Source organism: Branchiostoma belcheri, unplaced genomic scaffold (assembly GCF_001625305.1).
Source record: "Branchiostoma belcheri isolate BF01 breed outbred unplaced genomic scaffold, Haploidv18h27 scaffold40, whole genome shotgun sequence".
NCBI lineage: Eukaryota > Metazoa > Chordata > Leptocardii > Amphioxiformes > Branchiostomatidae > Branchiostoma > Branchiostoma belcheri.
This window is the reverse complement of record NW_017804021.1, coordinates 897,388-911,409: the sequence shown is the minus strand read 5'-3', so window position 1 is coordinate 911,409 and position 14,022 is coordinate 897,388. Positions and strand designations below refer to the sequence as shown.

Genomic DNA, 14,022 nt, shown 5'->3' with positions numbered 1-14,022 from the left:
GCCCCTGTCGTCCTCGCTACCTGGTTGATCCTGCCAGTAGTCATATGCTTGTCTCAAAGATTAAGCCATAAACTGTGAAACTGCGAATGGCTCATTAAATCAGTTATGGTTCTTTTGATCGTCACATCCTACATGGATAACTGTGGTAATTCTAGAGCTAATACATGCGGAAGAAGCGCCGACCTCACGGTCTGGCGTGCATTTATCAGACCAAGACCAACCCGGGGTTCGCCCCGGTCCCTTTGGTGACTCTGGATAACCCACCGGCGACAGATCATTCGAATGGCTGCCCTGTCAACTTTCCGGTTATGTATATAAAAGACAAATAGATTTTATATACACACCGGGTGTGTATATAAAAGACAAATAAATTTTATATACACACCGGGTGTGTATATAGCCACGTTCATTATTTATTAATGATGTCAATATATGATGTAAAAAAAACAGTGATAGCTCGTAACATGTACAGTAAATATTTTCAATGCTGATCTATGTAAATTTCTCTCCATTGCAGTTTTACCCACCCACTCCTGCTAGTGTAAAAAGAAGACACGATGGCGAGTGTGCGGCCAGTCCTGATACTTGGTTTGGTCCTGGTCGGCCTGTTCGACATCTTGTCCAACTATGAGGACAACAGGTGCGAAATGACGTACATGTTCGAGTACCCAGAATACCTACCCGTCCCTCTGAGCGAAAATGTCACCAAATCCTTCCCGCGATACCACCTGTTCCTGTACGGAGAGGGCGCATACGCGAGACAGTCGAAGAACTTCAAGCTGACCGGAGTACCGGTATTGTTCATCCCCGGCAATGCAGGCAGCTACAAGCAGGTCAGGTCGCTTGGTTCGGTGGCTCTGAAGAAAGCACAGCACCTCCGCACCCCGTTCCACTTCAACTACTTCTCAGTGGATCTGAATGAAGAACTGACGGGGATGTTTGGCGCCATACTGTCGGAGCAGACAGAGTTTGTCCATCGGTGTGTACTGAAGATCCTTACGATGTACCGGAAGGCGGAGACGCCACCAAAAAGCGTAGTTCTTGTCGGTCACTCAGTGGGAGGCATTATAGCCAGAGCTCTTTTCACCCTGCCTGACTTTGATCCCTCGATGGTCAACACCATCATCACCCAGGCTACCCCCCACCAAAGTCCTGTCATCAATGCGGATCAGTACATGGCAGACTTTTACCGCACAGTCAACCAGTATTGGCAGGATGGAATGAGCAGTGGACGACTTTCCCACGTCACCATAGCCTCCACGGGAGGCGCACACAGAGATTACCTCGTCCAGTCGGGGCTCACCTCCCTGAAAAGGATTGTCCCAGAGTCCAACGCTGTTAGCGCTGTGACATCGGCAATTCCGAAAGTGTGGCTGTCCACCGACCATCTTGCAATAGTGTGGTGTAAGCAGTTGGTTCTGGCCACCAAGAGGGCGCTTTTCGACATCATCGACCCGACAACGAGGCAGGTCACGACGGACGTGAAACGCAGGATGCAGGTGTTTCGCCACCATTTTCTCCACCACCCTGGAAGCAAGTCCTTCTCCCTAACGTCAGTACAAAGTGTAGTTCCACCAGGTGATAAGTGGGTCGAAATTACAGATGAAGTTTGGGAATTTTCCGAGACTGCAAACAAAGACAGAACAAACTACATGTTCCCCATTGACGTAGAGTCAGGTAGAGATACCTTCGTAGCAATGACCAACATTGTAGAAGATAGCTGGGTGTACTTGTGCCAAGAAGAGGGGGGACGTAGGTGTAAAGAGGGGCTAGACATGTCCTCTCGGTCTCAACTGAGCCCCCCTCTATACTCTGGCCACAAAGTTGTTCACCTGCATCTGGCCAGCTATAGGAGTTTCTCCCATGTTGTTGTATCTATACCCAAGTCGTCAAAGCCGGTAAAGGTACAAACACAGTTTTACAATAGTTCAGAGAAAGCAGAGGACTTACAAGTCCCCCATGTCATGTCGTTTGCAATACAACGTGTAGTTGAGATCAAAGTTCCAAACAACACCATGTTTTACAACATCAGTGTTGTAGGCTTACAAGAAGTGTATCAAGCCTTCACCGCCAGCTTGATAAGCGATTGTGAAGACTCATCGGACAATGACTGGACAAAGATGCATCTGCACATTCCATGGTTCAAGGAGGACGTTTACGGCGTCTCGCAAGGAAGCAGGAAACTTTCGCTGCGTCTGCAGAGCGGAAAACTGGTAGACGAAACCACCAATGCAGAGCTGTGGCTCTATCTGAATCCCAGGTGCAGCTACAAGGTCCAAGTTTGGGTCAATTTGGTGGAAGTTTTAGGTCAGCTGATGAGATTCCACGGTATTGTTTTACCCGCGCTTACAGTGACCAATATACTGATGGTGCTGTCCTACCAGATCAGGACAATTGGCCGCGGGCAACCCTGCCCATCATTTTCCGAAGCCCAGGCAGCCTTCTGCCAGCCTTACAGAGTTGCACCTTTGGTTAACCTCTTCTCCCTATTGATTAGTTACCAGGGTGCACGTTTGATGTACCTGTCTCTCAACGTTCCTCTCCCGGACTCAGAAGTCATGAAAGCTCAGGGAACGTGGTTTAACGCCATGCCTATTCAATTTTTCTTCTTTGCGAATACCATCTGTGCGATGGTGTCGGCTGCCCTGTTCGGCGGGGTAACTATGATAGGTTACTGCATGGTCTGGTTCGGGAAGAAACCGACAGATCCCGAAGAGATGACGAGAAAAGCTCCCCACCCGGCAGCACTTTTCGTCATCTCCGGTGCCTTCCTGGCTGTGGCTAGCCAGTTTTCGGGTGCACTTGCCTTTGCTCTTGTTCTAGCACTGTACTTTGGTAAGACATGCCGCTTGTATGCCAATACCATCACCTTGAGGAACTGTTTAAACTTAGAGAACGACAAGAAAAAGCCTGGTCCGCTTGTTGACGCGGAAGACACCTTCCATCTTCAATACACGATTCTGTACTTGATCTGGTTCATCTCAATGCTGTACATGCCTTCTGTCGTCTTCTGGGGAAAGAACTTCAACTTTGAGTACAGGCTACCGGCAGACCCTGCTCTCTACACTGCTGCTGCTATGAGTGCATGTTTTGCTTTCCTGTATCCCTTGCAGGGATGCTACCTCAGGAAGAAGCGAAGTGTCGTTTGGTTATCCTGGCTTGTGTATGTCAGTGCTGTGTTTACCTGTATGTACTGCATGGTAGCTCTCTACAGGGCACCATACTTTATACTTGCAGCTTTTCTATTGGTTGCTTTCTGTCAGAGAATGTGAAGATTATTCAACAACATCTAGCGTGTGAAAGCTTCATGAATAGTTCTGTGTACTGGTACCCAGTACCAGTACAGTATCACAAAAATCAGTTAGGTATACAAGTACTGTACTTGAATAGACTTACACTCAAGTTTATAACTTCTTGTTTCTGTCATCATTACCTTGTTGAGTTGTTCAGATAGAGGTATGGGTCTGGAACATGTGCCATATTCAATAAATGAATGTTATACATGTATGTTGTTGGCTTCACCTGTCTTAAGAATCAAGAGCAGCTTGAGTTTGTAATAACCTAAAACCCAATTAGATCATGAAAGTTATCTTGTTACCTGAAAAATAACACTGACAGGACCTAAATTTCATGAAATATAGGACAATCTATCTGTGTTAGGATAGTCATAGTTTGGTCCATTGATTTTTATTCTATTACTTAAGACTTATTCTAGTTCTTGACCTTGTTTCTGTGGTCTTGTTCATTCATGCTATGATGACAGAAGAAATGTGTAATTAGTACTGCATGCATAAGTCAGCAGAAATAACCCATTCATGTCTGTGGGGAAGGGCATGATTTAGCTGTAATTGTATGCAATGTGCTGTTGCTGCTATTTTTTTAAAATTTGTCTGGCAAGAATGGGTTGAACTATGACTTTTCGAGTTCCACTAGAAGTGTGTAATAAACAGCTTTAAGCACTGAGATATACATTTGAAGGTGTAGTGCATCTTGAAGTTACCTGTGAATTATTGTCTCCACCAAAATGTAATTTTAGTTCTAGATGTACAAGTTTTTTTTCATATCTATGGTCTGAATAATTGTATGATAGGTCATAATGTTTAGTGCAACTTTTCTCCTGCAAGCAATCATGGATATGCAAACTTGGTCATGTACAATCATGTGCAGTGGTAACAAACTTGAAACATTGGTGCTACTGATGATCAATGCTACACTACAATGCCGTAGTGTTATTAGCAGAAAAGATGTCGCTGCTTCAATTGTAGCCTGGTTACGCGCAGTGGACAAAACAGACTGGGCAGCTAAAATACATGCTAGCATTGTTGTAATTAGTGGCTTTAGTAAGAAGACTTTTGTATGAGTTGATAGAGATAATAAAGATGACAATACAATTGAAATAATTGTCATTGGAATGTTTATTTCTGTGGTGTGATATCAAGTGTGAATGGAAAAATTGCTGTACATTGTACAACATAACAAGCTTGAATCACATTAAATCTGAAGTTATCTACTACTACATCTAGTAGCTTATTTATAAACAAGTTTATCTTATACAAAGGTTTCATTCTTTTTTCTGACATTAAATGTTATGCTTTATGATAGTGTAAAATCATAATAAACATAATACACATAAACATAACCCCACCATATATACTGGTGCACACAGTCAAGAATCAGGTGCACAGCTCCAATTAATTTGGCACCCAATATTTCAGGCCCAAGCATGGCCTACTGATGCTCTATAGTATCTACCAAGCTACGGCATTTATCAACATTAGCTCACTCCTAAATATAAAAGGGATTTTCCTGTGAAAACTGGAAGATTTTAATCTGGAGATCTAGTCCAAAAACGTCACATATTGTCGAGCCAATCTACATCGCTGCCCACTGTGCTTCTTCACCGTTAACTTCCTCTGGTTTACCCCAGCCTTGTATAACAGACAAGGAAAGGTTTTTACTGTCTGCCAGCTTCTTTATCTCTTCCAGGTCTGACTTCTTCAGTTTGTTGCAGGACTCCACGATCAACTCGCCAAAGTGGTTCTCTGCGTTCATGAAGGCCTCCACAGTTTTGCGCGTGACGTTGGGACAGTCGATCAGCCGCAATTTCCAGAGAAACTCAAACTTGTTGTACTTCATCACGTCAGTCATGAAGTCATCTGTGATGCAGTCCACGCCCCACAGGTGCAGGATCGATACGTTCAGTGCGTTTTTCAGCACGCGGCCGAGCTGGTATTGGATCGGCTCTTGTGGCATCTCTTCAACATTAACCTCAATGATGAATGAAGAAAGATTTTGAAATGCAGAATCATTCACCTGCTGGGATGGCTGCTCGGCAAAACCCTGTGTATTCTCTAGTGTTAAACTCTCCACCTTAGGACAGTGGATTGAGACCGCTAACAGGTCCACATCGGAGAAACCGATGAATGTGAGATCTTGCAACTTGGCACCAATTCTACTCAGGAAGGGAACTACTTCCCTCTGAAAGGTGAGCTCTCGGTACTCATCCTCGTGAACCTCTAGCTGATTCAGCTGGGTAAGACTCTGTAAAATCTCCTCGTCGATGTTTGCCAGCATAGCTGAACGTAGCCCCAGACCTATAAGATTAGGGCATAGCTTCAGGGCCTTGATGTATGAAGCAGGCACTGGCAAGGAGTAGTCAAGCATATGTGAAGTAAAGCTGACAATGTCCAGATTGAGAGGGCTTAGGGGAAGGTTGTACATAAGGTAGTCATGGTAAATGCCATACAGGACTAGACCGGTGTTCAGATCTGTGCCCAACTGCCTTAGCTGTTTCAAAGCCTTAATCACGTAGGACAGACCAAAGAGGGTGACTTGAATGTTGTGAATGTTGAGTCGAAAGATCTTCTTGCACCCCTGCCTCCCTGACTCTGTCAGACCACACAGCTCAAATAAGCCGATGTCTGTGACTTCTGTGCCCGACATGTCCAGCTGTTGGAGTCCTGAGCATCCGTTTGCCAGCATTGCCATGACGTCATCGTTTGCTTTGGTACCAGTAATGTCCAGAATGATCAGTTGGGAAAAATTACAGACCATGAAGCTGACTCCCAACAGTGACAGCTGTTTGCACGAGTTGATAAAGACATCTTGCACGTTCTGCAAAAGGAAGAAAACCATTGCAATTTATCATGCTATCCTTTCACTCGTTTAGGAAAACAAATACATGTATCCAAACATCTCAATCTCAATCAATAATCTTAATGTATGTTATCCCTCAGAGATTAGGTCATCCTTTTTTCCTTTCATATTCTATCCAGAAGAAACAAAGGTCCAGTGAAAGTATGGTCATTCCATTTTCTTATATCTAATTCCAAACACAGATTGACTATCATGATAATAAAAGAAAACTTACTGGGCATCTGAGAGAGAAACGAGCGGTAGAATCATTGTCAAGGACGTTCTGACACTTCTCCAGCCGTAGACTCCTCAAACTCTCATGGGCCACATACTCCAGGTGCCACACCTGCAGCTGCTCTGTCTGGATCAGGTGATCGAGCAACGCCTGGTACAGGTTTGCACCTGGAACACAACTTGATATCTTACATACATGGTAAAGCATAACATGACTTTCTCATTATTAGCTACATTTAAAGCCACCCATACAGACTACCAACAGACATTCGACAGACATCCAACCCTACATAGTGTCTGCTACAGTCATTGACCTTATTACTCTGTGAAGGAGGTATCCCTCGGTTTTTCGCTATCGCAGCTAAAACACACGGTTCCCTTTGTTTAATTGTCATGTAATTTTATACGTCGTCTGCAGGCATGCCTGTGATGATGTATGAATTTCTATTTTTACAGTAGCTGTTTTCGTGGTCAATGTAATCTTTAAGAAGTACCCCTACATTTAAAGGGCATATGGGACTGGCCGCAAAGAACCCCATTGTTTTGAATAGCGAGGGGGGGTGCATTTCCTTCACGCAGATGCTGACATTTCTAGAGAACAGAAGCATGCAGCTGAGTGACTTACTGAGGTTGTAGGGCTGCTTTTCACCACTGATGATTTTAGGTAGCCATGTGGCGATGTGTGGCCTGTCCCACTCCTCCTGCGGCAGTCTGCACACCGCGTCAAGGCACGACGTCTGCAGCGTCCGGGGGCACTTCAGCAAAGGCATCCTCTGAAGTGTAGAGGAAAACCTCAGAATTACTGTCAGTCAAACCTGTACAAGTGACCACGTCCACATAAGGACCACCTGGCTATTGATATATAGTCAAAACTGTGCAAATGACCACCTGTACACATGTGTATATGTAGGGCCACCAGGCAAATGTGACTTTTCATCAGTCCGTTTTAGATAAGTTCCCCATAATTACACAAGAATAAGATAAGAGTACTATCTTTTTGACTGTATAATATTTTAGTTGCAAACTTAATTCAACATCAAGAATCAACGTCAAGGATTAAACTCAAGGGGTAACGTGTGAAAAACAAATGTAGGGCAAATTTATGCCATGCCATATTATAACAGTTATAACTGACGTCATACAATTACTTACATTTATTTTTACACCAAAATATGGTGCAGCTACCCGAAGTAATGACTCAATGTGGGCATCTTTTACATGTAGCTCTCTAAATAGCCCATGCATAACGGTTATAACTTACAGCCTGTGCTACGACCAAAACATGATACCAACAGTTGACACAGACTGTCATCCGCCCCCCCCCCCTCCTCCCCACACATAATTTTGGCCTGAAACTATTTGGATAGCCACATATACCCACTTTGGTGTTCTAATTTTCGCTTTAATCACTCATAGTTCACTTAACATATAATCACATTGTACAAAAAGAACACAAAACATACCGAACGCCTCTCAAAATCGACGTTTGTGGTGAAGTTTTCGTGCGGGATTGCAAAATTTCTTACGTTTGACCCGTGTCATGGGTCAATGACATCTCGTGACCCCAAAAGCCACCAATGAGCAATGACCAACCCAAGACTCGGATATTGTCGAAATATTTCTGATTGTAGTACATGTTAAATGCATTACGTCTCTAAGACTCCGACACATTTTAAAACCTTTTCTTAATCTATACATGTACACCTAATCTATGAAATTTTCCGTTGAACACAAAAAAAAAAACATCACAATCTTGTCAGTGCGCTCTTCCAGCATGGTGGCGCTACGGTAACTGAGACCACCCTGAAATTTTTTCATAATCTCTTTTTTGTTTGAGATGCAAGAGTGTGTAGATGGATTAATTTCTTTGTTTCAGAAAAAGTGTTAACATTGTGGCGTGTAATAAGAGTTTTGATTTGAATATGTATCAGACTGAGATGTGAGGTATATTGTATCTTGAAGTTGCCTATGTGTCTCCACACCAATTTTTTTTCATACCTATGACTATTGTAATGTTTAGTGCAAGTTTTCTCTGACAACTTGGTTACGTGTACAATCATGTGCGGTGGTAACAAACTTGAAAAAAAAGGTGCTACTGCTGATCCTCAATGCTGTTCTGTTATTTGGAACAAAAAGGGTGCTACTTCAATTGCTGTAGCCTGGTTATCCAGAAAGGTTGAAAGAGACTCAGCAGCTAAAATATAGCTAGCATTTTTGTAATCAGTGGCTTTGGTATAAAAATTTTTAATGAGTTGAAAGACACAATAAAGATGACATTACAACTGAAATTATCTACAGGTGTTGTTATTGGAATGTTTATTTCTGTGATGTGATATCAAGGGAAAAGTATGAATGGAAAAAAATGGATGTACATGTACAACATAACAATCCTGAGTCAGAACTTAAATCTGAAGTTATCTACTACTACATCTAGTACCTAACTTTGAAATAACTTTAACTTACAAACAAGTAGATCTAATACAAAGGTTTTATTCTTTTTTCTGACCTTAAATATCATGCTTTATACTAGTGTAAAATCATAATAAACATAAAAATAACCCTACATGTACACAAATATGCTGGTGCACACAGTAAAAAATCAGGTGCACAGCTAGCGCTCCAATAATATTAATTTTGAGTGCACTAAAGTGCATTTTCTTGAGAAAGCTGGAAAATTCTAATCTGGAGATCAAGTCAAACACGTCGAGCCAACCTACATTGCTAACCACTGTGCTTCTTCATTGTTAGCTTCCTCTGGTTTACCCCAGCCTTGTATTACAGTCAGGGAAAGATTTTTACTCTTTGCCAGCTTCTTTAACTCTTCCAGGTCTGTCTTCTTCAGTTTGTCGCAGGAATCCACGATCAACTCGGCGAAGCGGTTCTCTGCATTCATCAAGGCCTCAACGGTTTTCCGTGTGACGCTGGGACAGTCGATCAGCCGCAAGCTCCTGAGAAACTCGAACTTGTTGTGCTTCATCACGTCAGTCATGAAGTCATCTGTGATGCAGTCCACGCCCCACAGGTGCAGGATCGATACGTTCGGTGCGTTTTTCAGCACGTGGCCGAGCTGGTACCGGATCGGCTCTTGTAGCTCCTCATAAGCAATCTCAACAAAGAATGATTTAAGATTTTGAAAAGCAGAATCATTCACTTGCTGGGCTGGCTGCTCGGCAAAACCCTGTGTATTCTCTAGTGTTAAAATATCCACCTTAGGACAGTGGATTGAGACTGCTAACAGGTCCACATCGGAGAAACCGGTGAATGTGAGATCTTCCATCTTGGCACCAATTCTACTCAGGAAGGGAACGACTACTGTCTGAAACGTGTGCTCTCGGTACTCATCCTCCTCAACCTCCAGAGTTTTCAGCAGGGTAAGACTTTGCAAAATCTCTTCGTCAATGTTTGCTAGCATGGCTGAACGTAGCACCAGACCTGTCAGATTGGGGCATATCCTCAGGGCCTTGATGTATGAAGCAGGCACTGGCAAGGAGTCAAGCATGTGACGTGAAGAAAAGCTGACATAGTCCAGCTTGAGAGGATTCAAGGGAAGGTTGTACATAAGGTAGTCGTGGTAAATGCCATACAGGACTAGACCGGTGTTCAGATCTGTGCCCAACTGCTTTAGCTGTTTCAAAGCCTTTATCACGTAGGACAGACCAAAGAGGGTGACTTGAATGCTGTGTATTATGAGTCGATAGAGCTTCTTGCACCCCGTCCCCGACTCCCTCAGACCACACAGCTCAAATAAGCCGATGTCTGTGACTTCTGTGCTTGACATGTCCAGCTTTTGGAGTTCTGGGCATCCATTTGCCAGTATTGCCATGGTCTCGTCGTTTGCTTTGGTACCAGTAATGTCCAGAATGGTCAAGCTGGGATGATGACACAAGAAGCTGACACCCAACAACGGCAGCTGTTTGCATGAGTTGATGTAGATATCTTGCAGGTTCTGCAAAAGGGAGAAAAACTGTTATGTATCATATTACATCTTAATTCATATTTCATCCTGTGTATGTTATCCAATGCATGGTAGTGTGCATAATCTAATGGTTAGAAACCCTGCCTCTGGACCAAGAGGTTGGGAGTTTGAATTCTGGCTGTTGTCACAGAATGCACACTACTGCAAAAGGGTTGCAGTCCTTAGGATGGGTCACTACGCCGTGGTCCACTGTTCATTGTTGCTTATCGAAAAGAGCCTGGGGAATTTCCTGGTACAGTGAACCTGTATAGTCTGTACATAGCATCTGTCTTCTCTGTGACGACCAGTGGGAGACTAGCTCTTCAGTGAGCTAAAACTGGATCGAGATCACATTCCTTTTTTCCTTTCATGTTCTATCCTTAAGAAACACAGAGGACTTATCAGTGCACGCATTTAAAAAAAAAAGAAATTTTGTTGCCCCCCTTGCCATGCTGGAATATGGATGGCAGATAAATATGAAGAGGAGAGACAAAACAATCTATATAGCTATATGTTCCCACTGAACCATTTGTACGATGATTGAAAACTTTCATTTTTCATAGTTGTTTCAGGGACAAATGGATATATATAAAGAAAACTTACTCGGCAGTGGAGAGAGATGAGCAAGGCAGAATCATTGTCAAGGACGTTACGACATTTATCCAGCCGCAGACACCTTACACTCTCATGGGCCACATAGTGCAGGTGCCAGGACTGCAGCTGCTCTGACTGGATCAGGTGATTGAGCAATGCCTGGTACAGGTTTGCACCTGGAACACAACTTGATATCTTACATACATGGTAAAGCACAACATGACTTTCTCATTACAAATGTATTTGCTACATTTTAAGATAACAAATTTACACCTATGTTGATGAAGGTTAGACATCCAGCTAAAACATTGCATTATACAAATCAAGCAATTGGATAAATTCTCTGAGGGGTTAAATGTTCCAGGTAGCATCGACTATCTTTCATCAGTGTGAGTCATTTCATTGACTGAGAGTGAGTCTGAAGACATGTGTAACCTACATGTGTAAGACTCATCACTCTCCTAATAAATGCTCCAAACAGGCACTCTCAATAAGCATATACCAATAGATAAATAATTAGAAAGGAATCATTTGCAAAGCAAATATATCATGTTTATATTCACTTGCAGTCCAGCCGAACAAACTACTGCTCTGCATGTATATACTGATATACGCATGTATAAATGGTGACCAGCCCCTCCAGCTCTGTCCTGTCACTTGCTACATACTAGTAATGTAATCCAATAGCAATATTACATGGTGTCTGCTACAGTCATTGGCCTTATGTGTTTGGAGAAGAAGTGACAGCAAAAAAATATGTTTTTGTTGTGTGAAGGTACACATTAATACTACAACCAAACCCATTGATTCTTTCCTTCACAGACGCATAGATTCTACAGACCCCTTTGGTCTAAAAACTGAAACAACTGGGAGCGAGTAGAAACAGAAAAAAACGACTCCGGGGACGATGGGAATCGAACCCACGTCAAACCCAGCCAGCTTACGACACCAGCACGCTAACGACTATGCCAAAAGGTCCCGACCCGATGGAGTGGCGCTTGAACCCTACTGTTACATAACGTTTCTAGAGAACATCGAACAGAAGCATGCATGCAGCTGAGTGACTTACTGAGGTTGTGTGGCTGGTTTATGCCACTGATGATTTTAGGTAGCCATGTGGCGATGTGTGGCCTGTCCCACTCCTCCTGGGGCAGTCTGCACACCGCGTCAAGGCACGACGTCTGCAGCGTCCGCGGGCACTTCAACAAAGGCATCCTCTGAAGAGAAAACCTAAGAATCAATGGCTAATGGCTATACAATATATAAATGACCAGGTCTAAATATTGGGACCACCTGGCTAATGATATACAGTCAAACCTGTACGAAATATGACCACCTCTACATAAGGACGACCTGGCAAATTATGTGACCACTTTTGTGAACACTGCCTAAAATGTGTCCTCCCGGACGTTGCCTGGACTGCTTTTACCACCAACCGCTTTCTTGCGGTCCCTTTAACTTTAAGCATGGAGGTAAAACACAATTTACCTCCATGCTTTAAGATAATTTCTAAATAGCCCATGTGTAACGGTTATAACTTATAGCCCGTGGTACGACCAAAAGATGATACCCCCTCATCTTTTGGTCTCTTTGCCACAGACTGTCACCCAGCCGCCCCCCTCCCCACATATTTGGCCTGTAACAGTTGCATAGCCATAAATACCCACTTTGGTGTTCTAATTTTCGGCCTGATCACTCATAGTTCACTTACTATATCATCAAATTGTACAACAAGAACACAAAACATACCGAACGCCTCTCAAAATCGACGTTTGTTGTGACAAATTCTTGGGGTGTTGCAAAAATCCTGTGCTTGACCCGTATCATGGGTCATTGACATCTCGTGACCCAAAAGCCACCAATGAGCAATGACCAACCCAAGACTCGGATATTGTCGAAATATTTCTGAATGTAGTATAATGCATTGCATCTCTAAAGACCGTGGCACATTTTTAAGCCTTTTCTATAAACATAATTTATAAATTTTTTTGCTGAACACAAAATTATTTTAGAAACATCCCCATCTTGTCAGTGCGCTCTTCCAACATGGCGGCGATTTGGTTGAATGTAATTTTACTGGTGCTGTTTGCCCTTTTTGATGTCTGGTACTTCGTCAATGGTTTCGTAACGTGGGCCGTAGCAAGGATACAGAAAACAATAAAGAGGAAAGGCGTATTGGAGGAAGTAGTTACCTATGGTAAGCTCGATTTCTCAATTTACACCCATTTATTCATGCCCCTTCCTCCCCATAACCTTTGTTGATAAGGTCAGATTTAAATGGTGAACGAAGATTTCTTGCTTTCATCCTTGATGCGGATTTCTCAAAAGCGCTGTCATTTATTGTATTAACAAAAATTCCTGTAGCTTTGATGAATGAAACGGGTTTTCTCAATCCATCATGATAACAGGTGGCATACACATAACATTGTGGACGTTAATGTAGACCATAGCCCCGCCCACCTCCGTCAAGACGTAGAACTTCAAAATGAAACCATAAAAATGCAAATATTTGCGTTTGACAGAATCATGAGGTGTTAACTTTTGTTATTCACAATATTATCAAATTGTCAAAGATGTCACATTCCCATAATCGATAACAAATCAATGGTGCAAAAGCATTATGGACCTCTCTCGCCCACCTCCATCAAAAGTTCAAAACATAGAAAATGCAAGTACAATGTATTTGATGGACATGGAGGGCCGAGGCTCTCCATTGGTCGAGCTGATAATTACCATTCTCTCTTTGGTTGAACTACTAGTACTAATTGCCATCCTCTCATTGGCTGAACTGCTAATTGTGATGGACATTCAGGGTGGATAATTCTTTCACTTCTTTCCCAGGCCTGGTGACCACCACTGATATGGATTTCATGTGCCACAAGAACAACGCTCGCTTCACTCGGAAGTGTGACTTCGGCAGGTTCCAGTTGTACGAGTCGACAGGACTCTGGGATAACGTAGTGAAGCTGGGAGGCTCCATGGTACTGGGAGCCTCTACCATCCGCTTCCGCAGGTCACTACAGTTCCTGGAGCCTTTCCGAGTCAGATCTAAGGCAAGAATTGTGAACATTGTCAATTTGTCATGTATACCTTTGCAGAAGGAA

At 43.1% G+C, this 14,022-nt stretch overlaps 4 protein-coding genes across 5 annotated transcripts in view; 2 read left to right on the top strand and 2 right to left on the bottom strand.

Moving 5' to 3' along the window:
- LOC109477476 (GPI inositol-deacylase-like) overlaps positions 1–3,426 on the top strand; it is a 7,446-nt gene extending 4,020 nt beyond the window's left edge. The window contains exon 3 of the mRNA XM_019778760.1: positions 550–3,426. Within this exon, the coding sequence (XP_019634319.1) occupies positions 550–3,272 (2,723 nt within the window). The 3' untranslated portion in view covers positions 3,273–3,426. The remainder of the gene's footprint in view (positions 1–549) is intronic.
- Positions 3,427–4,486: 1,060 nt separating this feature from the next.
- LOC109477560 lies at positions 4,487–8,034 on the bottom strand. The gene is made up of 4 exons (XM_019778883.1): positions 7,833–8,034; positions 6,995–7,142; positions 6,371–6,537; positions 4,487–6,114 (listed from the first exon to the last, which is right to left on the bottom strand). The coding sequence occupies exons 2-4, from the start codon at positions 7,137–7,139 to the stop codon at positions 4,873–4,875; spliced, it is 1,554 nt and encodes a 517-aa protein (XP_019634442.1). The 5' UTR covers positions 7,140–7,142; positions 7,833–8,034; the 3' UTR covers positions 4,487–4,872.
- A 633-nt stretch (positions 8,035–8,667) lies between these two features.
- On the bottom strand, positions 8,668–12,791 carry LOC109477557. 2 transcript variants are annotated; one of them, XM_019778880.1, is made up of 4 exons: positions 12,407–12,517; positions 11,988–12,135; positions 10,928–11,094; positions 8,668–10,315 (listed from the first exon to the last, which is right to left on the bottom strand). In XM_019778880.1, exons 1-4 carry the CDS (start codon positions 12,410–12,412, stop codon positions 9,083–9,085), a joined length of 1,554 nt encoding a protein of 517 aa, XP_019634439.1. In that variant the 5' UTR covers positions 12,413–12,517; the 3' UTR covers positions 8,668–9,082. The 2 variants fall into 2 exon arrangements, with proteins under 2 accessions (XP_019634439.1, XP_019634438.1); XM_019778879.1 differs by lacking the exon at positions 12,407–12,517 and adding an exon at positions 12,668–12,791 and having other exon boundaries at positions 8,670–10,315.
- A 132-nt stretch (positions 12,792–12,923) lies between these two features.
- LOC109477605 (protein THEM6-like) overlaps positions 12,924–14,022 on the top strand; it is a 4,300-nt gene continuing 3,201 nt past the window's right edge. Inside the window, exons 1-2 of the mRNA XM_019778947.1 lie at positions 12,924–13,115; positions 13,760–13,971. Coding sequence (XP_019634506.1) covers positions 12,965–13,115; positions 13,760–13,971 — 363 coding nt within the window. The 5' untranslated portion in view covers positions 12,924–12,964. The remainder of the gene's footprint in view (positions 13,116–13,759; positions 13,972–14,022) is intronic.

Coding starts and splice junctions, on each gene's coding strand:
- LOC109477560 (XM_019778883.1), bottom strand. CDS start 7,139: ATGCCTTTGCTGAAGTGCCCCCGGACGCTGCAGACGTCGTGCCTTGAC. Junction 6,538..6,994: donor AAAGCAGCCCTACAACCTCA/GTAAGTCACTCA, acceptor GTTGTGTTCCAG/GTGCAAACCTGTACCAGGCG. Junction 6,115..6,370: donor GTTTCTCTCTCAGATGCCCA/GTAAGTTTTCTT, acceptor TTCCTTTTGCAG/AACGTGCAAGATGTCTTTAT.
- LOC109477557 (XM_019778879.1), bottom strand. CDS start 12,745: ATGATACGGGTCAAGCACAGGATTTTTGCAACACCCCAAGAATTTGTC. Junction 11,095..11,987: donor AAACCAGCCACACAACCTCA/GTAAGTCACTCA, acceptor GTTGTGTTCCAG/GTGCAAACCTGTACCAGGCA. Junction 10,316..10,927: donor TCATCTCTCTCCACTGCCGA/GTAAGTTTTCTT, acceptor TCCCTTTTGCAG/AACCTGCAAGATATCTACAT.